Here is a 26,009-nt window from a genome sequence, read left to right on the forward strand (position 1 = left end):
GAAATATGGCGACGACCATGACTTCGAAGTGGTGACCATGCGAACGATTGTCTCGTTAAATTGGCTAAAATTTGGTCCTAGTGAACAATTTCAGATCTAATCTACAAGAGGGTCGACTCTTAGATTCAAAATAATCCCGGGAAGCAGAAAACGCCGACGTCCGGTGTTCCTCGCCCGACCATTTGACGGCAAAGCAAACATCATGGCGACGTCACCGGAAAAAACTGAAGTGGTCGATGCCGATGAAGAATTGACAGGGTCGACCGGGCCTGAGAAAGAAGGCGCGAGGGTCATTGCAAGCGAAGAAAGTAAATCGAAAAGGAAGAAAGAAAAAGATGAGCCGACCCAAGTTTTAGACAAAAGACCCCAAAGTAAAGACACCGGTAAGTTCGCCAGCAACAAACAATAACAAAGGAAATCATTGGCGAATCAATGACCATTGTCTCAACGTTATGTCATGCGTACACTCAGTTGTTCAATCACGACCACATGTTCGTATATGATGAGTATGATGTCCTCATCTCATCATTAAACGTCTGTCAATGTATTTGCTTCACCATCGGATTCCAGTGAATGTTACTCGTCGCTTTACCATTCAATCATTTTATAAATGGATTATAAATATCTTTAATTTTAATTTATGTTTATTTGTTTGTTTTGATTATCACCTGACGATAATTTTGTCGATTCGTTGATAGAAACGCAAGATAAATTATGCAAGTATAAGCTTTGACGTGACTAATCATCGCTACAAGTTTTTGGACAGATGGCAGTTGGTTCATTGTCTACGTCTGTGATCTTTTCTGTAGAATGTCAATATTGAATGATAATATTTAATAATAGGACAGGATTTTAATTTATCATGTACATGGTGCACCACAGTGTTTGACAGCTCATGTTTAGCAAAACCATTATTATAGTAATAATAATATGGGTTTTTTTCGTCTAGCTGTGATTTTACATCACTTGGTTGTAATCCTTCTGGGGGGGGGGGGGGGATTAATAAATCAGAACTTATATAAGAATAGGAAATACTAATCTAGTACATTGATGGCGCATAGTTATGTCAATATAGATTTTTATACCCAAAAAGACAGTTAATTTATTACCATGGTAACACTTTGTCGTTGATATTTTTATTCCAGCATTAGAGCATGACTGGGATCAAAATGAGAAACAGATCTTTATACGAATTAAATTAGGACCAAGTGCAGTTGCTAAAAGTGACATTGATTTTGAAATAACTGATTCTGATTGTCAAATCAAGCTTAAAGGTAAGTTGTCTCCTTGCCCTCAATCATTCTGCTGTGTAGTCTGTAGTTCTTGGAGTGTAGTATTTTCACATCCCTTACAGCAGTATTACCAAGGTGAACATTGCTTTTATTATGCTTTATTGCCATCTTTGTAGAAATGCAATCAAAAATTGGTTTTCCACATACACTTGGAAAAAGTGATCAATGGGAAAACATTTGAGAAAAGAAAATATGAGTGAAATATAAAAAGTAAAAAGTAAAATTAAGATTGTACTTAAATTACAGAAACAATCAATATGATTTCAGAATTCATGGCATGTGCTGCTAAGACTGATTTAAAGTGCTAATTGCAAATGCATAAAAACCCTAAATTTCTTTCTAAACTTAAAATTTTGTTTTGACAGTTTATCGCCAACCAGAATGTTATACATACATGTATAGTTTTAAAAGCAAGCATGTCGGATGACATACAACCTAACTGATTGATAGGGCTGCATTGATTGAGTGTACACATACATGTTTATACATGTATATAAACTCAGTATATGTAAAATGTCTATACTGGAGTAAATGGTGCTCAATACATATGTATGTAGAGCGGTGTAAATAACACACTATCACGCTAGTTACAAATGAGCCATTACTCAGTGTTTCACACTATTGTGATCATCACAACAACATGAAACAAAGTGTAACAGCTCCTGTGTATCTTGCTTGATACTGTGTTATACACACACACACACACACACACACACACACACACACACACACACACACATATATATAATGACTGACCCATCTGTCATACAAAACTGACTAATAGTATGTTCTTTATTTACCATTTAATTCATTCTGCACTTCCCTTTGATCACATGGTGTATTTTGCATTTATTCGGATCAGACATGCATACAGTTCATTTGCTAGTAATCGTGTGTGGAAGTAAGACCAACTTAGTACACTTCTACCTGTTCAACAAGTCACTTATATTTTATATATATGTATATATGGATACAACTGAATGACTGGACAGTATCAAAATACTATTTATCAACCTGTACATTTATTAATACCTGCATCTCCAAAATAGACTCTCCCAAAATAATTTAGTTTGATGTAGTTTTAGCCTGGTTGCAGATAATGCCATGACTTCCACATCATGATTATGTGGAAAGAGATATTAGGAGGGTGGATATGTTTTTACCACTTTTGTAATTATTTGTAATTAGTATGTGTTTAACTCGTATTTTATAATAGAAACATTTGTTATGTGCAATACTAGTAACAAGAGTAGAAAACCTTGCCTGTCAACAGATATCTACCAGTATATTTGTGTTTTGTGTACAAACAAACAAATAAATAAATAAATAAATAAATACCTTCCTGGTAAAGAGAGGCTTAACCCTCTCACTAGGTTGAAACATCTTGCAAGAATATAGATTAGAAATTATACAGTGCCAGTGTGAGTGTGTAAATGTATTGGAATATGGTGATGCATTTTTAGCACAAGTGAACTAATAAGGTTCAGTAGTGCTATACATGTAGGCATGGCAAAGTACATTTGTATCTGTCCACCAGTGTGAGTGTGTAAATGTATTGTAATATGATCAAGTATTTTTTTCATTTTTGGGTTCTTCAGAGTAGTAAGTTCCACTGGTAGACAATGGTGTTGTAAATTTCAGACCTTATTTTGACTTTTTTACTCTAGATGGTAGACAATGGTGTTGTAAATTTCAGACCTTATTTTGACTTTTTACTCTAGATGGTAGACAATGGTGTTGTAAATTTCAGACCTTATTTTGACTTTTTACTCTAGATGGTAGACAATGGTGTTGTAAATTTCAGACCTTATTTTGACTTTTTACTCTAGATGGTAGACAATGGTGTTGTAAATTTCAGACCTTATTTTGACTTTTTTACTCTAGATGGTAGGCAATGGTATTGTAAATTTCATCGTGAAGTCACTGGATCAACATGCCATATTACTCTGAGAAGAGATAAACTATTAGAAGTCAAGGTCACCAAGAAGGTCATATGTGAAGAATGGTCATCGCTAGAAGTAAGTAGAAGAAATATATTAAAAATAGTTTGACTTTTGACAACTGAGTGTTTAATGTGAATACTTCATATAACGTGGCCATATGGATAACAAGTGGATATTATTTTGAATTTTGAAACTACTCTTCTTTAGTTTTCTACTTGAAAAAAGGTAATGTAAAACAAAGTCCATCTTTGTTTTTCAATAAATTGCAAAAATCTACAGAATGTGTAACATGTGTTATTGTACGTACATAATAAACATTAAACATGTTTTTATATTGTTTGCAATTTATTGAGTTGAAAACAGAGACTTGATACATGTTTCACATTGTAGAACAACATACACATGTAGTAGAGTGGTTTTTGTGAATTAAAAATCCAAAATAAATACCTAAATTTCATCCATGTGGCCACTTTAATGTTACAACTTCTTTTCATTTGACGGAATGTAGATTTTTTAATTAAGCTCCACTCCAATGATATTTCTGGAAAATGTTATCAATTTTAGTGAGAATAATGTTTTTTCTATTTCAGATTAATCCAGTCGGCAAAGATGATGACGATGATGACGAATTTGATGATGGTGTTGTGTACGGTGCTAGTGGTGGTGGTGCACCAGCTCTGCCATTACATCCATCCCCTGAAGAGGCACAAGGTAATCACTTTAAAAAGTCAGAAAATCACTACAATATGTCAAAGTTTATCTATGATATGATTACTTCCAAATTGACAATTCAAGACAACCTTAGCTTACTCTGATCATGCCATGACATTGTAGAGTGATGGAATTTAACCCAGTGATTCACCGAATATTAATTAGAGATCTCCAAAGAACATACATGTAGTCTATGTGGATTCCAATTTCCAACCAATGTGGACATGAAAATGAAATTGACATGTTTACATTTCAGTATGCACATATGATTAGTTATGCAAATTTGGTGACTTCTGTCAAGAACACAGTGCTAGAAATTAAAATTATGAGCTTTGATTTACCTGGAGAACACACCATGGAAGTATAAAAAAAAGTGGATAGTTGCTGACTTCCATGCAGTTTGTAAATAACAAATACGCTTACTTTCAGTTTGTTTATATTATATGATTTTAACAAACTTTCTGAATGGTCACTTTCCAGTAGTTTCTCTTACTAGGATACTATAAATGGACCAAACTTCTTCTGAGTGAATGACAAATAATCACAATTTTTTTTTTTTAAACTTTCAATATCTTTCTGTACAATTTCAAGAAAGAAACTTCCACTTCTGTAAGTAAAATATAAGTTATAAGTATGCGATGAAGTGGAAGTATTGATTTTAGACCGTAAGTAATAGTTGCTACATTAAGTCAAGTTATGTTATAATAGAAATACTATTCATTAGATCTCAGTTATTGGCGATATTTTTAACTCTGCATACATTGATACGTCAGTCCAGTTATACATATAATAGGGAATACCATTACACCTCAGTAATTATTGATTTTTACATTTTTAATGCAGTTTAAATTGATTGATAGATAAGTCTAGTTTTGCCCATACCACTGCTAACTGTGGAAGATTGACTTTGGTTTTCCTACAGAACCAGAGTATATAATTAACTTGGCCAAGCACAATTGGTTTGAAAAGGTGAGTACACATATTGAGTCAATATATACTTGCAGCTATTTTTTTTCAAGTTACGTACTTTCCAAATATGGACTGTCAAGTTGCAGCTACAATGTATCAACAAATAATATCTTTTGTTACATAGGTCTATGTTGTTCCATGCTAGCTTCTTATTTTATTGTTTGTTTTTAATGTTGTCATTTTGAGAAAAGGTATAAGATGGCATTGGTATTATATTATAAACATTTAAATGAAAGAAATGACACTGAAACATTGCGCCTGTCTGTCAGTGTGTGTGTGTGTGTGTGTGTGTGTGTCTGTCTGTCTGTCTCTGTGTGTGTGTGCATGTGTCTGTCTGTCTGTCTGTCTGTCTGTGCATGTATGTGTGTGATTGATTTTATATTGGTCAGCTTTATACTTTTTGTTGAAGTAAACTTGTATGTAAACTTTGATAAATTGGGTAAAAGTAGTACAATTTTTATGGTAAGTATTGAGTTGGCATCAGTCTGAGCTTAGACAGAAGTGACATATTATTGGCCTTGCCATGTGAACTGCCATTTAACATGTTGTTGACATCTTGTATTGTTAGTGATACAGCTACTACAACAATAGACTAGCAAGACATGTAAGCTGAGTTCAGATCAATGCCAGCACCACATTGATAAATGAAAGTGAATGAAACCAACACATTTAATCTTATTTAACGTAGTCAATTTACAAGATATCATTTGCCTTTAATAATACAGACCCAACAATTCATTTTTCAAAATCATACTAATTAGGAAAACAAATTGTTTTGTCCTGGTTATCCGATCCTAAATAACTAGTTGTTCACTTTCAACCCTAAACATTTTTTTTCGTATTTGAGAAAAAAGATTAATAAAATCACAAAAAATTGTGAAGTCTTGCGGGAAATAGTGGATGCGGAAACTGACATCAAATTAAAAAGATAATATAAAACTGTTCTTCCTATCTATAATTGCTGTAGAGTATATCTGATGGGAAGAAACCAATAACACAGTGACAATTTGGAAAACAACGGAAAACATAAATACCTGAACTAGACACTCATACATGAAAAAAAAAATAGGAAAAAAAATCTGCCTACCCCACCTATTCTAAAATTAGGCGTAATCGAAAACACACAATTTGTTTTAATTACACCTTATTATGATGATGTTCTCTTTTGGATAAGTATAACCTATTAAATTACTACCTGACATAAACAGATTTGGAAACCTAAATAAACAATTATTAAGGGTCTTGAATATAATAGACACTGTCAGTATTGATGTCACTTTATCATTTGTGAAGTGACTGTTATAATAGGTATTGTTACAATGATTCATTGACAGGGACCAGACACAGTTGTTGTAAACATCATGTATTGTTACAATGATTCATTGACAGGGACCAGACACAGTTGTTGTACACATCATGTATTGTTACAATGATTCATTGACAGGGACCAGACACAGTTGTTGTACACATCATGTATTGTTACAATGATTCATTGACAGGGACCAGACACAGTTGTTGTAAACATCATGTATTGTTACAATGATTCATTGACAGGGACCAGACACAGTTGTTGTACACATCTATGTCAAAGAGGTTGATGAAACTGACCTACAGGTCATCTTTGAAGAAGAGAGGTTGACTGTCAAGTTCAAGACAAGGTAAGGAAGCTGTCGTCATAGCGATGTTGATGTTAGAAAAATATGTAGCGTCACGTAGTTTTGACAACTGATAGTGTTAGCAGTTATGTGATTAATGTCAAGGGAAGCTTGCCTTGCCATCTTCTCATCTGGTGTTATCATTGTGTAACAGTTTGTTAGATAGTCAAATTGGCTTCTTGCTCCTTTTAAGAGTTTTAGAAACTTCTTTTGAAATCAGTTTTTTGTGGGTTTTTACGAATTTCCATCGTTTAATGCATTTACATTGTATCAGTAGAATCATAAAGCTAGCTACATTGTCGGAAAATCTTATGGAAAGTCATTTCATTTTAATTGGTTCCTGATTTAAAAGTTTTGAAAACTATGAAAGACAAAGTAAAGATATCTCATGCAATGATAATAATATAATGTGATATTGATTTTGCAGAGACACAGTGTTCCTGAATCTACATTCACCTAGCAGTCGTACAACACTATTTTCATGGACCATACAATTAAGGTGAGTTTTTAGTTGTAAAATATATCTAAACAGTCTCTGAAGTCTGTTGACTCTGTTTTCATGAATATGATTTGTTTAAAGTGTCACTTGTAAATAATACACATTATCCAAACACTGCTTTGAATATTGTTATCTCTACAGCGTGTATGTTGTAACTGTGAAATATACAAAGTACATGTACTCGATCAGATAGTCCATTTTTGCCATTTTCTTTTGTTTTATCTAGGATTACCTTATCAGTCAGGTTTGGAGCATTGTTGCTAATTTACTTCTTGATTTTGAAAAATACAGATGTTTTTTCCTTGCCTTGCTAATTTCCACTTTCATCCTGTTACTTTTCCCTATCTCAGGAAAGCCACCCAACCAGAACAGTGTAGATACAGGGTTACTAGAGCCTGTATAGACATTATCCTCATCAAGAAAGTACCAGAAAGATGGGGTTGCCTTGAAGCACCCTCCATTTATAGTGAGTTATACTGTCTATGTCTGTTAATATACTTTAGTGGCAATCAACAACTGTATATATATATAACCAATAATGTTAATCAGCGTAGGAGATCAAGTGATTTACAAAGGTTACAATGCACTAGTAGTTCAAAGACAGATCAAAAGCTAGATGCTAAAAACTTTGAACTACTTTTGCGTTATAACTTTTGTAAATCATGTATTCATGTAATTAAAAAGATGGGTGGGTTTTTTTTTGTGACTGAATACATGTAGAGATGTATTTATGCAGGAAGGGTGATGACAGATTGTTGTTGTTTATAATGACATGGATTGAATTAGTGATAGTTTATTATTGACATTTAATGTGTCATTTCTATGCATGTGTTTTGAAATTGTTTAATAGAAACCTATACAGTTGATTAGAAATTTGATAATATTTAAAGTTTGAAGATAGACTAGTGCCATGACTCTGAAATGAATTTTCTTAGAAGCATGGGTGGATTTTCTTTGCTGACAGCTTATAGTAACATACTGAGTAATACTATATTAATAACTTTACAGTTTCCCATACCTGTCTTGGTTTATCAGGAGGACTATGATTATGTTATGTGTGACAAATGAAACCAGTATCCAAGGAAACACATCCACATTATATTACATTTTATTATGTTTCTTAGCTGCATCACCAGGACGACAGACTTCAAGTGCGAGTGATTGGATGCCCATGACTCGCAGCAGGAGCAGTGAGAGAAAAAAGTCAGCAGCTAGAAGAGGGCGAGATATGGACAGTGACAGTGATAATGACAGTTCTACCTCAGTCAATTCCTCAGGCTATGGATCCATTGCTAGTACTAGCAGTGGTGCTTCTGGCAACAGTGCAATAGATAACAAGTTTAAAGTCTCAACACATTATCTTAACAAGCCTCAAGAATTATCTGTAAGTAGACACTGAAATGTACATCTATGGAAACATTATTTTATTTATTGAAATGTAGAAAAGTTAGTCTATAAGTGGATAGTGAAATGTACAAAAGTTAGTCTATAAGTGGATAGTGAAATGTACAAAAGTTAGTCTATAAGTGGATAGTGAAATGCACAAAATTTGGTCTATAAGTGGATAGTGAAATGTACAAAAGTTAGTCTATAAGTGGATAGTGAAATGTACAAAAGTTAGTCTATAAGTGGATAGTGAAATGCACAAAATTTGGTCTATAAGTGGATAGTGAAATGTACAAAAGTTAGTCTATAAGTGGATAGTGAAATGTACAAAAGTTGGTCTATAAGTGGATAGTGAAATGTAGAAAAGTTAGTCTATAAGTGGATTGTGAAATGTACAAAAGTTGGTCTATAAGTGGATAGTGAAATGTCAGGGGTGAACAAATCATTTTGTGAACTGGTGGTCCCTGGACCAGTGCCTTAAAAAATCCAGTGGTCCTGCTGAAAGAATTAGTGGTCCCAGGTCCCGCTAATGTGAAACATTAAATCTGACCTATGAATCTGTATATTCAGACGACCTTTTAACATAGTTATTAACAGTAAGGTACTGGTCCAATGGACTAGACAAGGTAAAATTTGTGTGGTCCGCCCCAAAAAATCGGTAGTCCCAGACCCAGGACCAGTGGATTTGTTCACCCCTGAATGTACAAAAGTTAGTCTATAAGTGGATAGTGAAATGTACAAAAGTTGGTCTATAACTTATAAATGGATAGTGAAATGTACCAAAGTTGGTCTATAAGTGGATAGTGAATTGTACATTAGGTGTATGCTATCTATTTGCCGAAATGTACATGTACATATTAACAATCTCTGAAATATGCAAAAGCAAAATATTTCATTTCAATCATTGAAATGAACACACACAAGTCATAACTTTATGACAGAAATGAACATTATAAATTCACAAATCAAATTTGATTTTTATCAGTGTTGTAAAACCATAGAACCTTTTTACACAGCACCATCCAAAACATGTCGCCAGACTAGTGACCTAAGGGGCCTTGCCATTACGAGTCAATAGATGAGTAGTGACAACCCCTTAGTCACAAGTATTTTCTGACTGAATGAAGAGAAAAGTTGATGAATAATATAATTATACCTCCTCAAGCAAAATTAATGAAAAATTGGGAAAAAATATGATGAATTTGAATTTTTTGACTCATATTCCAAACACCACAGAACCAGCAATGTACAGACACAGGTTGTCATGATATAGAATAACCAGGATATACACTCCATAATTTCATACCAGGGTATATACCCCACATTTTTGGTTCAAAAACAACAAACTTTCTTGTGCTCAGTATAATAAATCTCATTTTTTTCTTCAAAGTGCTTTTTCAACTGAATAAGTAAAGCATTTTATGGTGACAATAATTTCTTTCCCTCCACATTTCAGAAACCAACATGTATGGTGTCACCTTTGTCAAAGAATAAAAGTGTTAAAGATTCTGAGATAGTGTGTAAAGATGGCTTTACAGGACTTGATAACCTTGGTAATACATGTTTTATGAATAGTGTATTACAAGTACTCAGTAATACCAAGGAATTCAAGGACTACTTCTTAGGTAAGTAATCAATTTACAATGTATAGTCATTATAAATAGCAAGTGCACTAGTCAACCATGTTTTCTGTCTGACTCATGTTACATTTAAAAAATGGAAATTTGATCAGGCTGGATAACACTGTAAAGTACACCCTATTATATGGCACATTTAGTTCTGAGTGTCAGGCAGTTTGTTATTGAGGGAAATAGTGCCTTGTCAGATTATTTTTAGGTAGACTGACATCAGCCGTTGAGGGCGCTCTTTGCACCCCTTTCCACAAATGACTGAAGGCAAACTGTGATTGCTGTTCTGGAACAAAATGTTGTTGCATCCAATCATATCACTCCATTTCAGTTCATTGAGAGTTACATCCTGCAATGTTCATGCCCATACTGCATATAGTGTGCTGTGATCAAAATCAGATAAGAAGGCAGATAGCTCCCAGATATGTGTGGATGTTTATATTTGCCCCCCCCCCCCCCATAAATAGAAGATTATGTAACATGTAACAGCAACATATTTAGGCATAGTACAACAATGAGCACCATTACTGTATTTTGACAGAGTATAGCATCATTACCATATTTAGACATAGTAGAGCATCATTACCATATTTAGACACAGTACAGCACCATTACCATATTTAGACACAGTACAGCACCATTACCATATTTAGACACAGTACAGCATCATTACCATATTTAGACACAGTACAGCACCATTACCATATTTAGACACAGTACAGCATCATTACCATATTTAGACAGTACAGCATCATTACCATATTTAGACACAGTACAGCACCATTACCATATTAGACACAGTACAGCACCATTACCATATTTAGACACAGTACAGCACCATTACCATATTTAGACACAGTACAGCACCATTACCATATTTAGACACAGTACAGCACCATTACCATATTTAGACACAGTAAAGCATCATTACCATATTAAAACACAGTACAGCATCATTACCATATTTAGACACAGTACAGCATCATTACCATATTTAGACAGTACAGCATCATTACCATATTTAGACACAGTACAGCATCATTACCATATTTAGACACAGTACAGCATCATTACCATATTTAGACACAGTACAGCATCATTACCATATTTAGACACAGTACAGCATCATTACCATATTTAGACACAGTACAGCATCATTACCATATTTAGACACAGTACAGCATCATTACCATATTTAGACACAGTACAGCACCATTACCATATTTAGACACAGTAAAGCATCATTACCATATTAAAACACAGTACAGCATCATTACCATATTTAGACACAGTACAGCATCATTACCATATTTAGACACAGTACAGCATCATTACCATATTTAGACACAGTACAGCCAGCGTGCGAAATTAACGCCGGTCCTTCGGCCCGAGACCAACAGATTTCCGTTCGGACCGACAGTTTTTCAGAATTACAACAACGTATCGGTCCTTATGACCGACTGAAATTTGGAGTAAATAATAACATTTATTCAAAGATATATCCAATTTCACCTACATGAATCTGATCTTGTGTTACCTATTTTAATACTCTCGACATGATCTCGTTCAAGTCAAGCGACACAGAGCCGCTAGCAGCTCGCTACGTGTTGTTGTCAATGTTGATATCATGTCTACATATGACGTAGCATACAGCATTTACTTTATGAAATTATGTTAGCAAACACATAATTGGCCGAATTTCTCCAATTATTTGTGTCTTGACTAATCAGAACGTCTTAGACATCCAGACCCATTTTACACATTCAGCACATGCGTCTTTTCCCACCAAGATATAGTAATTGTTGTAAAGTTTACTGTTCTAAGTGTATGAAACTTTTAACGTGTTTGAGACAGTTCCACGTTGTATTTATAAAGTATGTGGCGATATTTAGAAGGCAGCAATGAGCTTCCGAAGAAGAAGACGAATTTAAACAGACAGTTTTTTTAAGGCTGGTATTAAAGCTGGTAAATGTTAGCGGGTTTCCCGATCAATTTACCGGAGTTGCCCATGTGTGTGGCCATGATCAAAACAAACTGACGGAAAACATATAAATTACTCTGGAAATGGCGTTTTAACTAATAAAGAAGGCAGGTACACTTCGTAAAATATCTTCAGTACGATAGTTTATTTTTGTAAAACAGTAAAAAAAAATGCGTAGTCTGATTGCTTTCAATTTGATTCATATGATAATGTATGTCCTGTCATGTTGTAATCAACGTATAAACTTAGAAATGTTGCATTTTTGTTGCCATTGTTTTATCTGGAATATTACTGCATCATGCCAAACACGGGTACATATAGTTGATTACACATTATAGTACAGGTATACCATATAACGCTCCCACGTCAAAAAAACTTGCATTGTAAGACATGTTTAGCCATACTTCTCTTCATCATGGTCAGATTTTTTACACAAACAGTCGAGTCAGAGACGATACTCAATACACCACTGTATGGTATACGGGTAGGGCTTTATGGGGGGGGGGCTTCAGTACATATTTGAAGGAAGACGAAACCGCTCCGTGTCACTTTTGTGGATGGAAATTGAAATAAAGTGAATACACAGTTTTCAAGAGGGATAGTTATGCGACAAAACTTTCTGCCATGATGAAGTTGTGGGTCTACTTTCGCTAAGAGTTGGAAAGCTACATCAGCTGTTGCTACAGACGATGAATATGACTTTGGATATGTGATTCAGAATTTAGTGAATCGTACAGAGAGGAAGGAGAGGACTGTGATCTCTTAGAGATTGCAGATAATGCATATTTAATGATTCATTCACCCATATTATCTACAAGCTATGGATATGTATTTCTATGGTGTAATGAATACATTCAGTCTCAGACCAATATAGTCTATAGGAACAGATTATGCGAGAATGAATATTCATAGTTTCTGGGTTCATAGTTACAAATGAAAATCTGTACTCATAGAATCAAATATTACTTCCAAGTTATTTGTTGACTCTGTGAGTGGAAATTTTATGAAATAATAGTGGATAGTGAACAATTCGTTGTACTCTCTTTTACTTTAGTATATCTAAAGATATGTTGTATCACATTAAAGTTCAAAATCATTTAATCTGTAAATGGAGGGTATATAAATATAGGTCGTGAACGTGAACTGCATTGAGTATGGACCAGCAGTTTTCCTTAAGGACCAGCAGTATTTGCTACATGTCGGTCCTTATGACCAGTAGTCATTTTCCCTTAAGTTCACACACTGAGTACAGCATCATTACCATATTTAGACACATGACAACATCCTTCACTGCTTCATTTATGTACATTTCAGATTCCAGTTTACGGGAACAAATCAACGTAGACAATCCCCTGGGTACAGGGGGACATTTAGCATTGTCATTTGCTGTGTTAATGAAAGTACTGTGGTCTGGAAAATATCACTCTTATGCTCCATCTAAACTTAAGGTAAGCATACAGGAGTGAACATGTGTAGTAGAAATGATAAATTATGATATATATGGAGGGAAGAATAACAAGCATATGTATGACATAAAAAGATATCGATTCTGAATGTTGTCCAGTCATTTTACCGTGGTTTTATTAGTCAATATGTAAGGTGTATATCATGGTTTCCATGGTAATGTATAGCACCTGTCATGTGGATATCAACTTTTGATCTAAGAATGCTCAAACAAACATTGAACAGTGTGCATATCATGTGTAGCTAGAGAGTGTTATGTGTGTTGTGACAAGACAGTGATCTAACAAGAAGAATTGAAAAATATCATTGTGATAATCAATTGTAACACCCTATGCCACTATCCAGATATCAAGTAACTCCATTTTACCTGTTTTTTCTGTTTCCAGAATATTGTGGCCAGTAAAGCCAGTCAGTTTACAGGCTTTGCCCAGCATGATGCCCAGGAGTTCATGGCCTTCTTACTGGATGGTTTACATGAGGTAAGTAAACAAATAAACTGAATCAAATAAATCCTCCAAGTTTTAAAGCAGTTTTAACTGTTAATCAAGTGTACTTTCTTCATGTTAATCATCAAAAATGAATTGAATGTGTAGTCATGGAACGGCCACCTCTTCAAATGTAGCTTTTCACTGAATACTGCCCTCTAGAGGTCAGTGTGTTAAAGATCTTCTTTTCATAAACCAAGCATAGTTTTCTCATAGATCTATTAGTAATGTCTCCCATTATTCACAGGTCCCTTTCTAAGCCGTGTAAGTCTCATTGATTCTGTGGTAAAACACTCCTTTTAAGTTGACTAACATATTCACCACATCTGTTAGGTCACATCTTCCATTTAGTAAGCATATGTGAAGTTGATACATCGCTATGGTTACCCTCACTTGATGAGATTAATAAATCAGTATATCAAAGAGCTAGTCTTTAAATATGTAGTTGAGTTTTACACTTGTGTACATTGGCTATCTAGTGCCATGCTTTCAACTCATGTTACTTCCTTCTTTGTTGCAGGACTTGAACCGAGTGAAGAACAAACCATACATTGAAAGCAAAGATTATGATGGAAGACCAGATGAGGTAACAGACCCGTCTTTGTGTTATTGATGATGTTGGTTTCCTTGGTAACTGTCCTCAGTGTATAATACACTGAACACAAAACAGCTGTTAAGAAAATAAAAAAATCTCCATTTGGAGCAGAAATCAGTGCTGTACAGTAAATCTTAAAATCAAAAGGAGAACATCTCAAATAAAACGTTAGCATCATTGCATTACACTGAAAATAGGTGTAGCATGGAAAGTTTAGAGTATTGTGGGTTGATATTGGTACACATTGCTCCAAAACAGTGTTGAACATTGCCTTATAAATAGGGTTGTTGTAATAATGCTGCCACTAGAGGGCGCTATTTGTGTCTGGTTGTCTGTAGATGGTATTTGAATTGAATTACTTTGACTATCAAGTTTTATTTTCACATCTACAGGTAATTGCAGAAGAAGCTTGGTCCAGACACAAGAAAAGAAATGATTCATTCATTGTTGATTTTTTACAAGGACAGTTTAAGTCCAAACTAGTTTGTCCAGAATGTTCCAAGGTAAGTTTAATTACAGATCAAAACTAAAACACATAGAGAAGAAACAGTTACTATTATCAGTTACTAAAGTTTTAACACTGCCACACCCCAAATAACAATAAGGTATCAGTCAGGCTTTCATTTGTAAAAAGCCTTTAATTCGTCTGGGAATCGTCTATGATCTCTAACTCTTCAAGTTTGGTAGCACACCGTAGATGAAAGTATGTTTGTACACTTTATTCTCTTATTGACTTTCTCAGACCGATGTAGATCGTGGAACACGCATAGGCTCTTGTATCGTTTCTTAATTGATATACTTGAGTTAGACTACAGTACAGGATACCATTCTATATGTTGATTTATTAACATATTCAGTTGCACAGAATGAGAGACTGTAGGCTACCGTACCATCTCATTGTTTGTTGATCTGTCGATTCAGTTACAAATAGTGGAGAACTTGTAGGCCACCATACTATTCCATCTTTTGTTTGTTAATCCATGGATTCAGTTACACCTAATGGAGGGCTTGTAAGTTACTTTACCATCCCCCTATCTATTGCAATGCTTATCAATGTCAAGGTTGTTGATCTTCATGACAAGTCACTTGTAATTGTATAATGTGTTTCTATTACAGGTGTCCATCACATTTGATCCATTCATGCACCTATCAGTACCACTGCCAAAAAAGATGCGATTATTATCGGTCTATTTCATGTATAAAGAACCGTACAAGACACCCAAGAAGGTAAGAAGACTTCTAAGATTGGTGTACAACAAGAAAAGTGAAAAAGAAAAACAAGGACAGAAATAAAAGAAAAGTAGTTAAATAGATGTCCTCTGTCCAAATCAATAGATTTAAAAAAAAACAAAAAAAACTAATGTTATGTGAAGAATTTGGTCTACGCTTCTAGTCAAGTGTGGAAAGAAAGAAAACATATACACCATGTAAGACAAAATGTTAAATGGGTAAACTATATCATAAATCATTATACCCCCCCCCCCCCCCGAAAAGTTGTAGACCCAGAATGTAGGGTTTGATAGAAGATTGTGTAAGTTTGTCTTTATAATAATATTCAGTTATATTTCAGACACTGATGTGACTGTTTGCTACAAGATTGACATGTTGCCTCATTTCTGTTATATTCATAATTCATGGATTAAAATATGTATTGCCATTAAACTGTACATATTTGTCTCCACAGTATATTATTGAAGTACCTCAGGATGGCACAGTTGATGATTTGAAAGCTGAGATAAGTAAAAAAACGGGCATTGCTACCACTGAGGTATGTTCAATTTGTATTTTGTATAATTTCTTATTTATAAAAAAAATTCATGAAGATATGTAGAATACCACTAAACTTGGTTTGATAAATGTCAAAACTAAAACAAGTGAAAACTAAATTAAATATACAAAATATTAAACTGATGAGATATCAAGGCTGCTTACTTTTTAATGGGAAAAATTATACATTTCCAAACTTAGATTTTCAAAAGATTCTAGAAGTACTCAATGTATATTATAAATGAATTGTCTGTGCTCGCCAACACACTAAGTTTTACCTATTTTGAACGTTTACTAACTTTTATTTTGTTTTCTTTATTGCACTTCACAGCTCAGAGTATATGAAGCACACAAGAGTAAAATTCAAAAACTATTCACTAGAGGATCTAGCCTTTGTAGTATCTCAAACAATGACTTCATATTTGTGTAAGTAAATCTACCCTTTGAAGTATCTCAAACAATATTTGTGTATGTACAGCAAATGAACATATTGTACACTGACAGAGATTTGTACTTTATAAGATGTGCTAAAGGATTCATAACATGCTTTACAAGAGTTGATTATGATTCCTATCACTTGTATAATGTGTATGTTTGATATTATTTCTTAGATATAAAAACTTGTCCCATAGAAGAGATGATACGTGCATTTATAATCTTTACTGCCCAAGTGTAGGTTTTGCTGACTGAGATTGTATGTAGGGCTTTAGGAGGACCATATATTGCCAATGTCTGAAAAAAACCCCACTTCTCTGGGCTGTAAAGGTTGTATCATATATACCCTATGTAGTGGAAACATCATTTGAATCACATAATTACCTAAGTTGATAGTAAAACATTTATTTCATGCACAAAACATAACGATATTGAGAGAGAGAAAAATCAAAGCCAGATAACCGAGTGGATGGATATAGGTGAGGCTACCACTTGTCAGATTTGGACAGTGTGTCAGGGTGTGATGCAGAATAGTATTGCATGGGTTTAATGTATGCACTCTTTATTAGATTACATTGGAAGCAATACTGAGTGTATGATAATTCCGAATGTATATCATATTCAACCATGTCCAGTTATTACCACTGAATAATTCTGATTGTATCCTCTGGTCACTATCATCCACTGTTTACTTACATTATGACAAATAAGTGAATTATCCACCATTTCTTTCTGTTTTAAGAAACATTGGAAAATATAAGATATAACAATAATCATTCATCCACAAAATAATTGAAAGGTACTCCATCATTTTACCTCACCATTTAATAATGTATACTTCCCCATCAAGGAATGATATCCAAGTTGAAATATTGTAGAGTAAATACAGAAATAATGCAAAAAAACCACAGGGTATGTTTTTGACTTTCATATCAAATCCATGGCTCGTAGAATATGGCTTTGAAAATATTAGATTTGTGTTGTACTTATATATTTCTTGGGTTTTTTATGACCACCTCACAGTCAAGAAGTCCTGTCTGAAGATGTTGCTGGTGAAAAAGTGATTGATATCTCCATTATTCAGGTAAGTGATTCAGAAAATCAATTGACAACTCTTCTGTATGAAATATCATCTATCAACTTGAAAATAAGGCTAAATACATGTAGTGTATAGGGTATACAAGCCACCAATTCGTCAAGTCAGTGATGCGACCAACAGTATGTAAAACAGACATGCCACACACATCTATATGTGATTTTATCCATACAGTGACACTCGTACCATACACAGGCCACCAAGTGTTTGTACTGTAAAACAGACAGGCCACACAGTAACAACTATATGTGATTTTATCCATACAGCGTACACTGATACCCCATACACAGGCCACCAAGTGTTCGTACTGTAAAACAGACAGGCCACCCAATAACAAACTCAAGAGATGCACAAAGTGTTACAGAGTTGGATACTGTGATCAGTAAGTAATCATTTTTTATGATTAGCCAATTATCAGTATTTGAATGTTTTGCCACTTTTGTCAGTAGAATGGAAACCAAACAAAATCTTGCAAAGCAAATTTGAAAAAACATGTTGTTTGTATGTTGTAGGTCTTTGACTTGTCTTAAGAGGGTTTACATGTAGATTACTTTGCTTATAATATAAACATTTAAAAAGAATGAAATAAAATGAATCAATTATCATGAAAGTAAATTGCTAAAATGTTTTAGGCAGTTAACTTATCATGAGGAAGTTGGTTATGTTGGTTTGTAACCACTGGAATTAAAATTGGCACTGGTAAAGAGTACAAGCATGCCTTTCATATTTTGCAATGTTCATACTTTGTATGATGATCATGGTGGAGAACCCCCCCTCCCCCCAATAAAAGACAAGACGAACGAATACTTTACTGCCCATAATAGAAACACTGACATCTTCCATTTGCAGATCATGTCAGAAGAGGCATTGGCCAACACACAAGACACTTTGTAAAATAACGCCAGAACCTGTAGGTATGCCCTTCATTGTCAGCATACCAGAATCTAAAGCCACCTACTCAAGGCTGTGTAATCACCTAGAGGGATTTGCAAGGTCAGTAACCTTTTTATGATACTTTATATGTTTTATGGGGATAGAAGTTTCACTATTTTTGTTCCACGGGTGTGGAATAGACTGCCGCAAGAAGTCTGTTGTGCAAATGTCTGGTCTAAAAATTCATCTTTTTTAGAAAGTTCATATTGTACAAAGTAGCTCTACTCATATTTCAACGAGACCTTCTTAGTAATTGATTTTTAGAATTCTTAAATTATACTGCTCATTTTTTCCCCTCACATTTTTTGGGGTTGTGTTGTAGTGATTTTTTCTGTACTCTTATATATGTTTTATGAATGTGTTGTACAGCACCGCATGTCTTTTTACAGGGAAGGCATTATTTAAGAAATAAATATTATATCTTGTAAATTTGACAGTCTAAACTTTCGAATATGTATTGATGTATAGGTCTTCTCAGGGTCCTGAGTCCTACAAGATTTATAGATTAGGGATCAATCAAAAGTGTTTTGTGGTCATGTGTACTGGGCTGTGATAATATCATTTTCATGACAATTGCATTAAATTATGGCCAGTCACTCTCAGTAATAACCAAACTCTCAGTAATCTGTGTGCCAAGTTTAATGTGTAAGTTGTAATCATTAGTTTTGTGTTTTCATATTGCATTATCAGGTACTCCGTTGATACATTCCAACCACCAATAAAAGATACCTTAAATACACAGTTGTCAACTGACAGTAGTAGGCCATCATCTGACAGTGACTCTGTCAGTGGGGACAGTATCCCTACCCACAAAGAACAAGGTCAAGGTGATGTCACAGTTCCTGAGTCAGAGGACAGTAATGATAGCAAGGACTGTAATCCACACAGTCCACAAGTAATAGCAGAAACACCCCAACCCAGTCCAGCATCGTCCGATATCATTCCACCTAGTCCCAACAACAAGATGCCAGATTTGCTACCAGAAACCCAAAGTCAGTCTCAAGGAGGAGTGGATGGAGAAGAGAAAACGCAGACCAAAAGTTCAGATGATATGGCTGAGAAAGATCCAGTATTGCAAGATGAAAGTCAAGGGACGGAAGGTGACAGTGGGAAGGGTGTGATATCAGAAGATGTTACAGACAACTCAGCTAGAGATGACACAGATGTGAAAATGGAGGAACCAAGCACTACACTGGACATGGTGACTGAAACAACTGTGATACAGGGTAATACAGAACAAGACATGTCTGAGACTGCAACCTCTGAAAATAAGGGTGACAGCAAGAAGACAAGTGAAAGCTGTAACAAAGGTACCGGTACCGCTAAGGCAGCTGTACCTGGCCAACAACAAGGAGCTGATCGTACCACTCCATTGTTCTTTCTGAAACCTGCAAGTCAATTTGGTCAAAGTCTGTCAGGACCACAAGGAGAGAGACTTGGAGATAAAGGTAAATTGTATGCTAGTCTCTGTACATGCCTTCAGTCTAATAGCCAGTCTACTGGCATCAGTACAGATGTAGACTGGGGGGGGGGGGGGGGGGACTGCCTTTACACAGGCCATTACATTTTAAAGAATTAATGAAAACATACAAGCATTACATGTACAGTACACAATTATGCTAGCAATCAAACAAGATAATAGAACCCAATCACACACGTGACGTACACACACACACAGACACAGACACACACACACACACACACACACACACACACACACACACACACACACACACACACACATAGCAACAAAATTCCCTTCCTGAAAATATGCAACATTCTGAGACAATCTTAGACTGCATTGGAATAAAGGAACGTAATGACACCTCATTGTAATATCAGAAACCTATCAGAAAGTATTCAGAATTCCATACCTACATGTAGTTACATATATCGTGTACAATGTGTGTTGTGGCTACTCTGTCAAAATACATTTTGTGAGATACTTGAGTGCCAAAGATTTGAAGTGGACTTTTCACTATCAAAAACTTTTGAAATGTTTCTAATATTCACACTATAACAGCCAATTCTGATAGAATAGTATTAAAATGCTATTAAAATTAAAGTTTTATAAACTAGTGACAATCTAACAACTTTGATCTGTTTACATTTCAGGTGATGTTCCTCTGGATTTATCAGCTGTACACACTCTTGCTATGGATTGGAAGAATAATGAAAAAATGACCCATTATGTGCTGGTACAATCTAAATCATTTGTGAGTATCATCATAGAATTATCTTCAATTATCTATCTTTCCCTCCCTCCCCCTCACATAGATGCACATTGTCATGACGTAGAATGATCAGAGTATATATTCCATATTTTTTGTTGAACTTGGTTCATCATGGTATAATAGATGTCATTTTTTACTTTTGATACAGTCTTTAGAAACGTAACTAAGTTTCAAATAGTTATGAGTTCATCTATCTCAAGTTTCCATTTTATTTGATATTGTTCCTAAAAGATTTACATCTCAGTGAGGAATGGTCATGAGTGAATCTATACATGAACTGATTCCTGGTGTTGTTACATCACTTGTTACAAGACTGTCTTCTCTATACCAAGATGACTGTATGTACTATGGTTCTATAGTTGGTATAGATAATATGTTTTGTACCTTCCATACTGACTTTTTTCAATGAATTATTAAAAGTGTACTAGCCTCAAGTGGATGTTTTTATGAAACTGTTTTGTTAAATATCAACTTCACTGTCACTTATTACAATCAGATGACACACACAAAATCTGAACTAATCCTACTCACAGTAAGACACACTAGTTCAGTTGATGTGTGTCTTTGCTTTCAACAATGTTTGTACTTAACATAAGGCCATAACAAATTGTGTGAATCCAGTTATGATTGAGAACATTCATAGACAAATCTAATTGTGCTCAATTTTAGAATAGGTGGGGTAGGTAGATTTTTTTTCTGACTTTTTTTTTCATATGTGAGTGTCTAGTTCAGTTAGTTATGTGTTCCATTGTTTTCCATATGGTCTCTGTGTTATTGGTTTCTTCCCATCAGATGTACAGCCATTACAGATTGGAAGAAAAGTTTTATATTGTCTTTTTAAGTTTATGTCAGTTTCCACATCCACTATTTCTCGCAAGACTTGACAATTTTTGCGAACTGTACACCTAAAATGAGATTGAAAAAAACAATCAAATCATTTGAGTAGATGGTTGAATATTTACAGTATTTATTTTACAGGAATATGAAGATGATGAAAGTATGGAAAGAACTACATTCAGTGAATCTAAAGACATCTCTCTTCATCATTGTCTGAGACTGTTTACTGAACCTGAAAAACTAGCACCTGAAGAAGCTTGGTAAGTGTCAACTGTCCAAGTGTACCATGTGTCAACTTAGTAACTGTCCAAGTGTACCATGTGTCAACTTAGTAACTGTCCAAGTGTACCATGTGTCAACTTAGTAACTGTCCAAGTGAACTATGTGTCTACTTAGTAACTCCCCAAGTGTACCATGTTTCATCTTATTACTCCCAAAGTGTTGTACCATGTGTCAACTTAGTAATTCCCACCATATATAATATATATACATACAAAAGTTAACATTCAGGAGAGAATTATGTACACTAGTAAATTCTGAGAGAAAAAGAAGTGAATTAAGTGAATTTCTAAGTAGTCATTTCAAACTGAAGTACAAGGCTAATATCTCCCTTTCATTACTTTGTGTCATTTATTTCATGTAAACTATGTACTTTCATATCACGGTTCATTTTTCTGCCACCCTGACAGGTACTGTCCTAATTGTAAGGAACATAGGGAGGCCACCAAAACCATGTCTGTCTGGAGACTACCTATGACACTGATTATTCAATTGAAGAGATTCTCGTTTAAAAACATGTTATGGAGAGACAAAATTGATAAGATGGTGGATTATCCCATACGGTAGGTACACACTACATTTGTAACTTATCAACCAAAATTAATTTGTCTCCTAAAAAATAACTTTGACATGGTTTTCTGATACACTTGGTGGGAATCAAGATCAAATTAAAGTTTATAAAAAAAAGGGAAGCGCACAGTTTTAGAATATTGAGTTGACTTTCTTGACTGCTTCACTTTTGTAAGGTGATTTGAAAGAAAGGAGTAAACACTCCTCACTTTCAACCACATTTCCCCTGCTACCAGGGCCTTGGTAAAATAAATACAACAAGTAACACTGAAGTAAAGCACTTTCTCTTTGTGCTACACTCCTTTATATCATTCATATCAAGTGTAAAAGTATACTTTTTCAATTGGTTTATTCATAAGCCTAGCAAGTGGCCTTTCTAATGTGGTAAATTAGCAAATGAAACAGCATACTTTTACACTTGATATGGATGCTATAAATGATTGTGGTACAGACAGGAAACGCTTTACTTTGGTGTTATGGGTTGTACTTGATATGGATGTTTTAATGATTGTGGCACATACAGGAAACACTTTACTTTGATATTATGGGTTGTACTTGATATGGATGCTATAACGATTGTGGTACATACAGAAAACACTTTACTTTGGTATTATGGGTTGTACTTGATATGGATGCTATGAACGATTGTGGTAAATACAGAAAACACTTTACTTTGGTATTATGGGTTGTACCTATATTGAATTCTGTACAGTATACTTTTTAAGTGTACCATTAATAGTTTTTTCTAGAGTTAATAGTTTTAACCACTTTCAGAATTCAGAATCTTAGTTTAGTTATATTTTTGTTATATATATTTGTAGAGGATTGAACCTTTCCAATTACTGCAGTGGACCAAAGAAACCAGACAGTTCAGATTCACTCTATGATCTCTACGGTGTTGTCAACCACATGGGAGGTATACTAGGGGGTCACTATACAGCATATGCGAGACTCCCTAGCCCTGAACATTGGGACGCTAATGAAGTTGGTGAGTAAAATTCAGTTGAATGTTATTCAGTCATAAGACATGCTTTATTCACTTTGTCAAACTTAGGAGGTCACTATACAATATAAACACGACTCCCTAGCCCTAAACATTGAGATGTTACTGAAGTTGATGAATGAAATTCAATTATGAATGTTTTCATTGGTAAACTTCTACATCATAAACCAGTCTCCCTAGCCAAGAACCCTTGGATATTGTGGGTGCATGACAATTGTTTGGATGTCATTCAGTCTTATGACATTTTGCATTATCTTTGGTGAACTTAGGGGGTCAGTATACATTATGAATTAGACCCCAAAGATATTGGTGAAGTTGATCAGTAGAATTTTATTGGCTGTCAATTTAGTTTGACCAGCTGTTTTTGGAGTGAGTTGTGCAACCAAGGTGAACACTGCATGTCAGTAGAACATGTAGAGGACTTTGCATAATTTATCAAATTGAGTAAATGGTGTACAGAAACACTGTTAATGTTCATGTATTTGTACTCTTAAAGTGTTTATGGCAAACTAGTCACATTTGATATTTAGTACAAGTTCTTTCATTTACTTGAAACAGATTGGAGATTATTTGATGACAGTCGTGTCAGTACCGTCTCAGAAAAGAACGTAGTCACTCGATCTGCTTATCTGCTGTTCTACCGAAAGAGGATGCCACCAACTGCTACTCTAATGAGGTCACTTATTGATGTCAAAGAAACATTTGTGTCAGAAGAGAAAGATAACAAGGAGTTGGAGGAAGAAGATAGCGATGACATGGAAGAGTCTCCAGATAATGAAAACACTAAGGATAATAAACATACATATGATGAGGTAACAGCTAGCACATCTAACCTAGGATACACCGATATGGACGATGTTGACTAGATCAGGGTATATATGGACAATATTGACTAGATCAGGGTGTATATTATATGACTGTGTAAACGTAAGGGAGATATTGCTGTTGTCAATGTGTGTGTAACTTCTTTATTGACCTGCTGGATATATGATATCCCATGACATTCATGATATAATAAATGTAAAAGATTTGAAGAAAATGTTAATTTTTGTTGATTTGTTGGTGGGTGTAATAAATACATATTATTGACTTAGGGGATACACTGACCCCTAATGATATAATGAACTTGTCCAAGAAAGGAGTGAAAGAATCACACAAGTTCTTAGAAATATGCTACATTTAGGAAACAAATTGACATAATGATTTTGAGCTTGCAGGTATACCACACTTTTGAATCTCAGGGGTATAATACTTTTGACCAGGGGGATACATAAAACTTGTGAACCTCAGGGGTATAATGGACATATTTGACCTACATGATACACTATTATTATGAACCTTAAAGGTATAATGATTTTGGCCCCGGGGATACTCTTATGCACTGTAGGATATAATGAACATATTTGACTTGATGGATACACTACTTTTGTGAATCACAGGAGTGTAATGGACTCATTTGACCTGGGGGGAGATTACACTTAGTCTACTCTTTTGAACCAAGATGTATAATTGACATATTTGACCCAAGGGATACACTATGTTTGTTTGTGAACCACAGAGGTTTTTAATGGATATATATTCGACCTTGGGGATACATTAGCTATATTTATCATTGAGGTAATGTACCCAGCATGAAAGAATATATCATATCCATAGATCTTTGAAAGTGGTTTAATAAATCCTATTGACCCATGGGATACATCATGCATGTCAACCATTGATTTGGTTATCATTGAATTATGTTAGGCTTGTTAACCCCTCCCCTCCCCTCCTTACCCCTGACATTGATTAATCTGTTATTGTCTATCAATCTATTTGTTAAAAGTGAAATAAATGAAAACACATTATACAAAGCTAACATTTGTACTAAGAAGACTGTAAAGTTGTTTGTGGTAGGAGTAATTTAAATATTTTGCGTGCAGGTAAAATGTTAAAGAAGGTGACTCAGTCATTGAAATGTGTGTATTGTGAAATGTTGCATGTTTTCACCCAGTACCAGTTAATTGTATGTATGGTACCTAGATGGGTAAATGTCAGAGTTCAAATGTCAGAGTTCAAATTTAGCAATTTTATGAACTAATAGTTGTTGGTCTTCATCGTTGTTTATTTGTTCCACTTACTGGTTGGTTGTTGTGAACTAAAAACTTGGGTTTTGTGTTCAACTATTTACAGATTTTGATATGATGTATACAGGTGTTTGGTTTGAAACTTGCAGTTCATTGATGACATGAACAGTACTTTGCAATG

At 34.7% G+C, this 26,009-nt stretch overlaps 1 protein-coding gene across 1 annotated transcript; it reads left to right on the forward strand.

The window, feature by feature from the left end:
* The first annotated feature begins 23 nt into the window (after positions 1–23).
* Positions 24–24,727, forward strand: LOC144437790 (ubiquitin carboxyl-terminal hydrolase 19-like). Its single transcript, XM_078126816.1, has 26 exons — positions 24–383; positions 1,146–1,274; positions 3,177–3,310; positions 3,826–3,946; positions 4,869–4,915; positions 6,470–6,573; positions 6,998–7,069; positions 7,420–7,535; positions 8,194–8,453; positions 9,912–10,080; positions 13,379–13,512; positions 13,915–14,007; positions 14,534–14,599; positions 15,001–15,111; positions 15,725–15,835; positions 16,293–16,376; positions 16,707–16,801; positions 17,834–17,894; positions 18,173–18,288; positions 18,756–18,899; positions 19,530–20,287; positions 20,955–21,055; positions 22,052–22,170; positions 22,600–22,752; positions 23,581–23,747; positions 24,321–24,727. Exons 1-26 carry the CDS (start codon positions 203–205, stop codon positions 24,626–24,628), a joined length of 3,954 nt encoding a protein of 1,317 aa, XP_077982942.1. The 5' UTR covers positions 24–202; the 3' UTR covers positions 24,629–24,727.
* The last annotated feature ends 1,282 nt before the right edge of the window (positions 24,728–26,009 follow it).

Source organism: Glandiceps talaboti, chromosome 1, assembly GCF_964340395.1.
Source record: "Glandiceps talaboti chromosome 1, keGlaTala1.1, whole genome shotgun sequence".
Lineage (NCBI taxonomy): Eukaryota > Metazoa > Hemichordata > Enteropneusta > Spengelidae > Glandiceps > Glandiceps talaboti.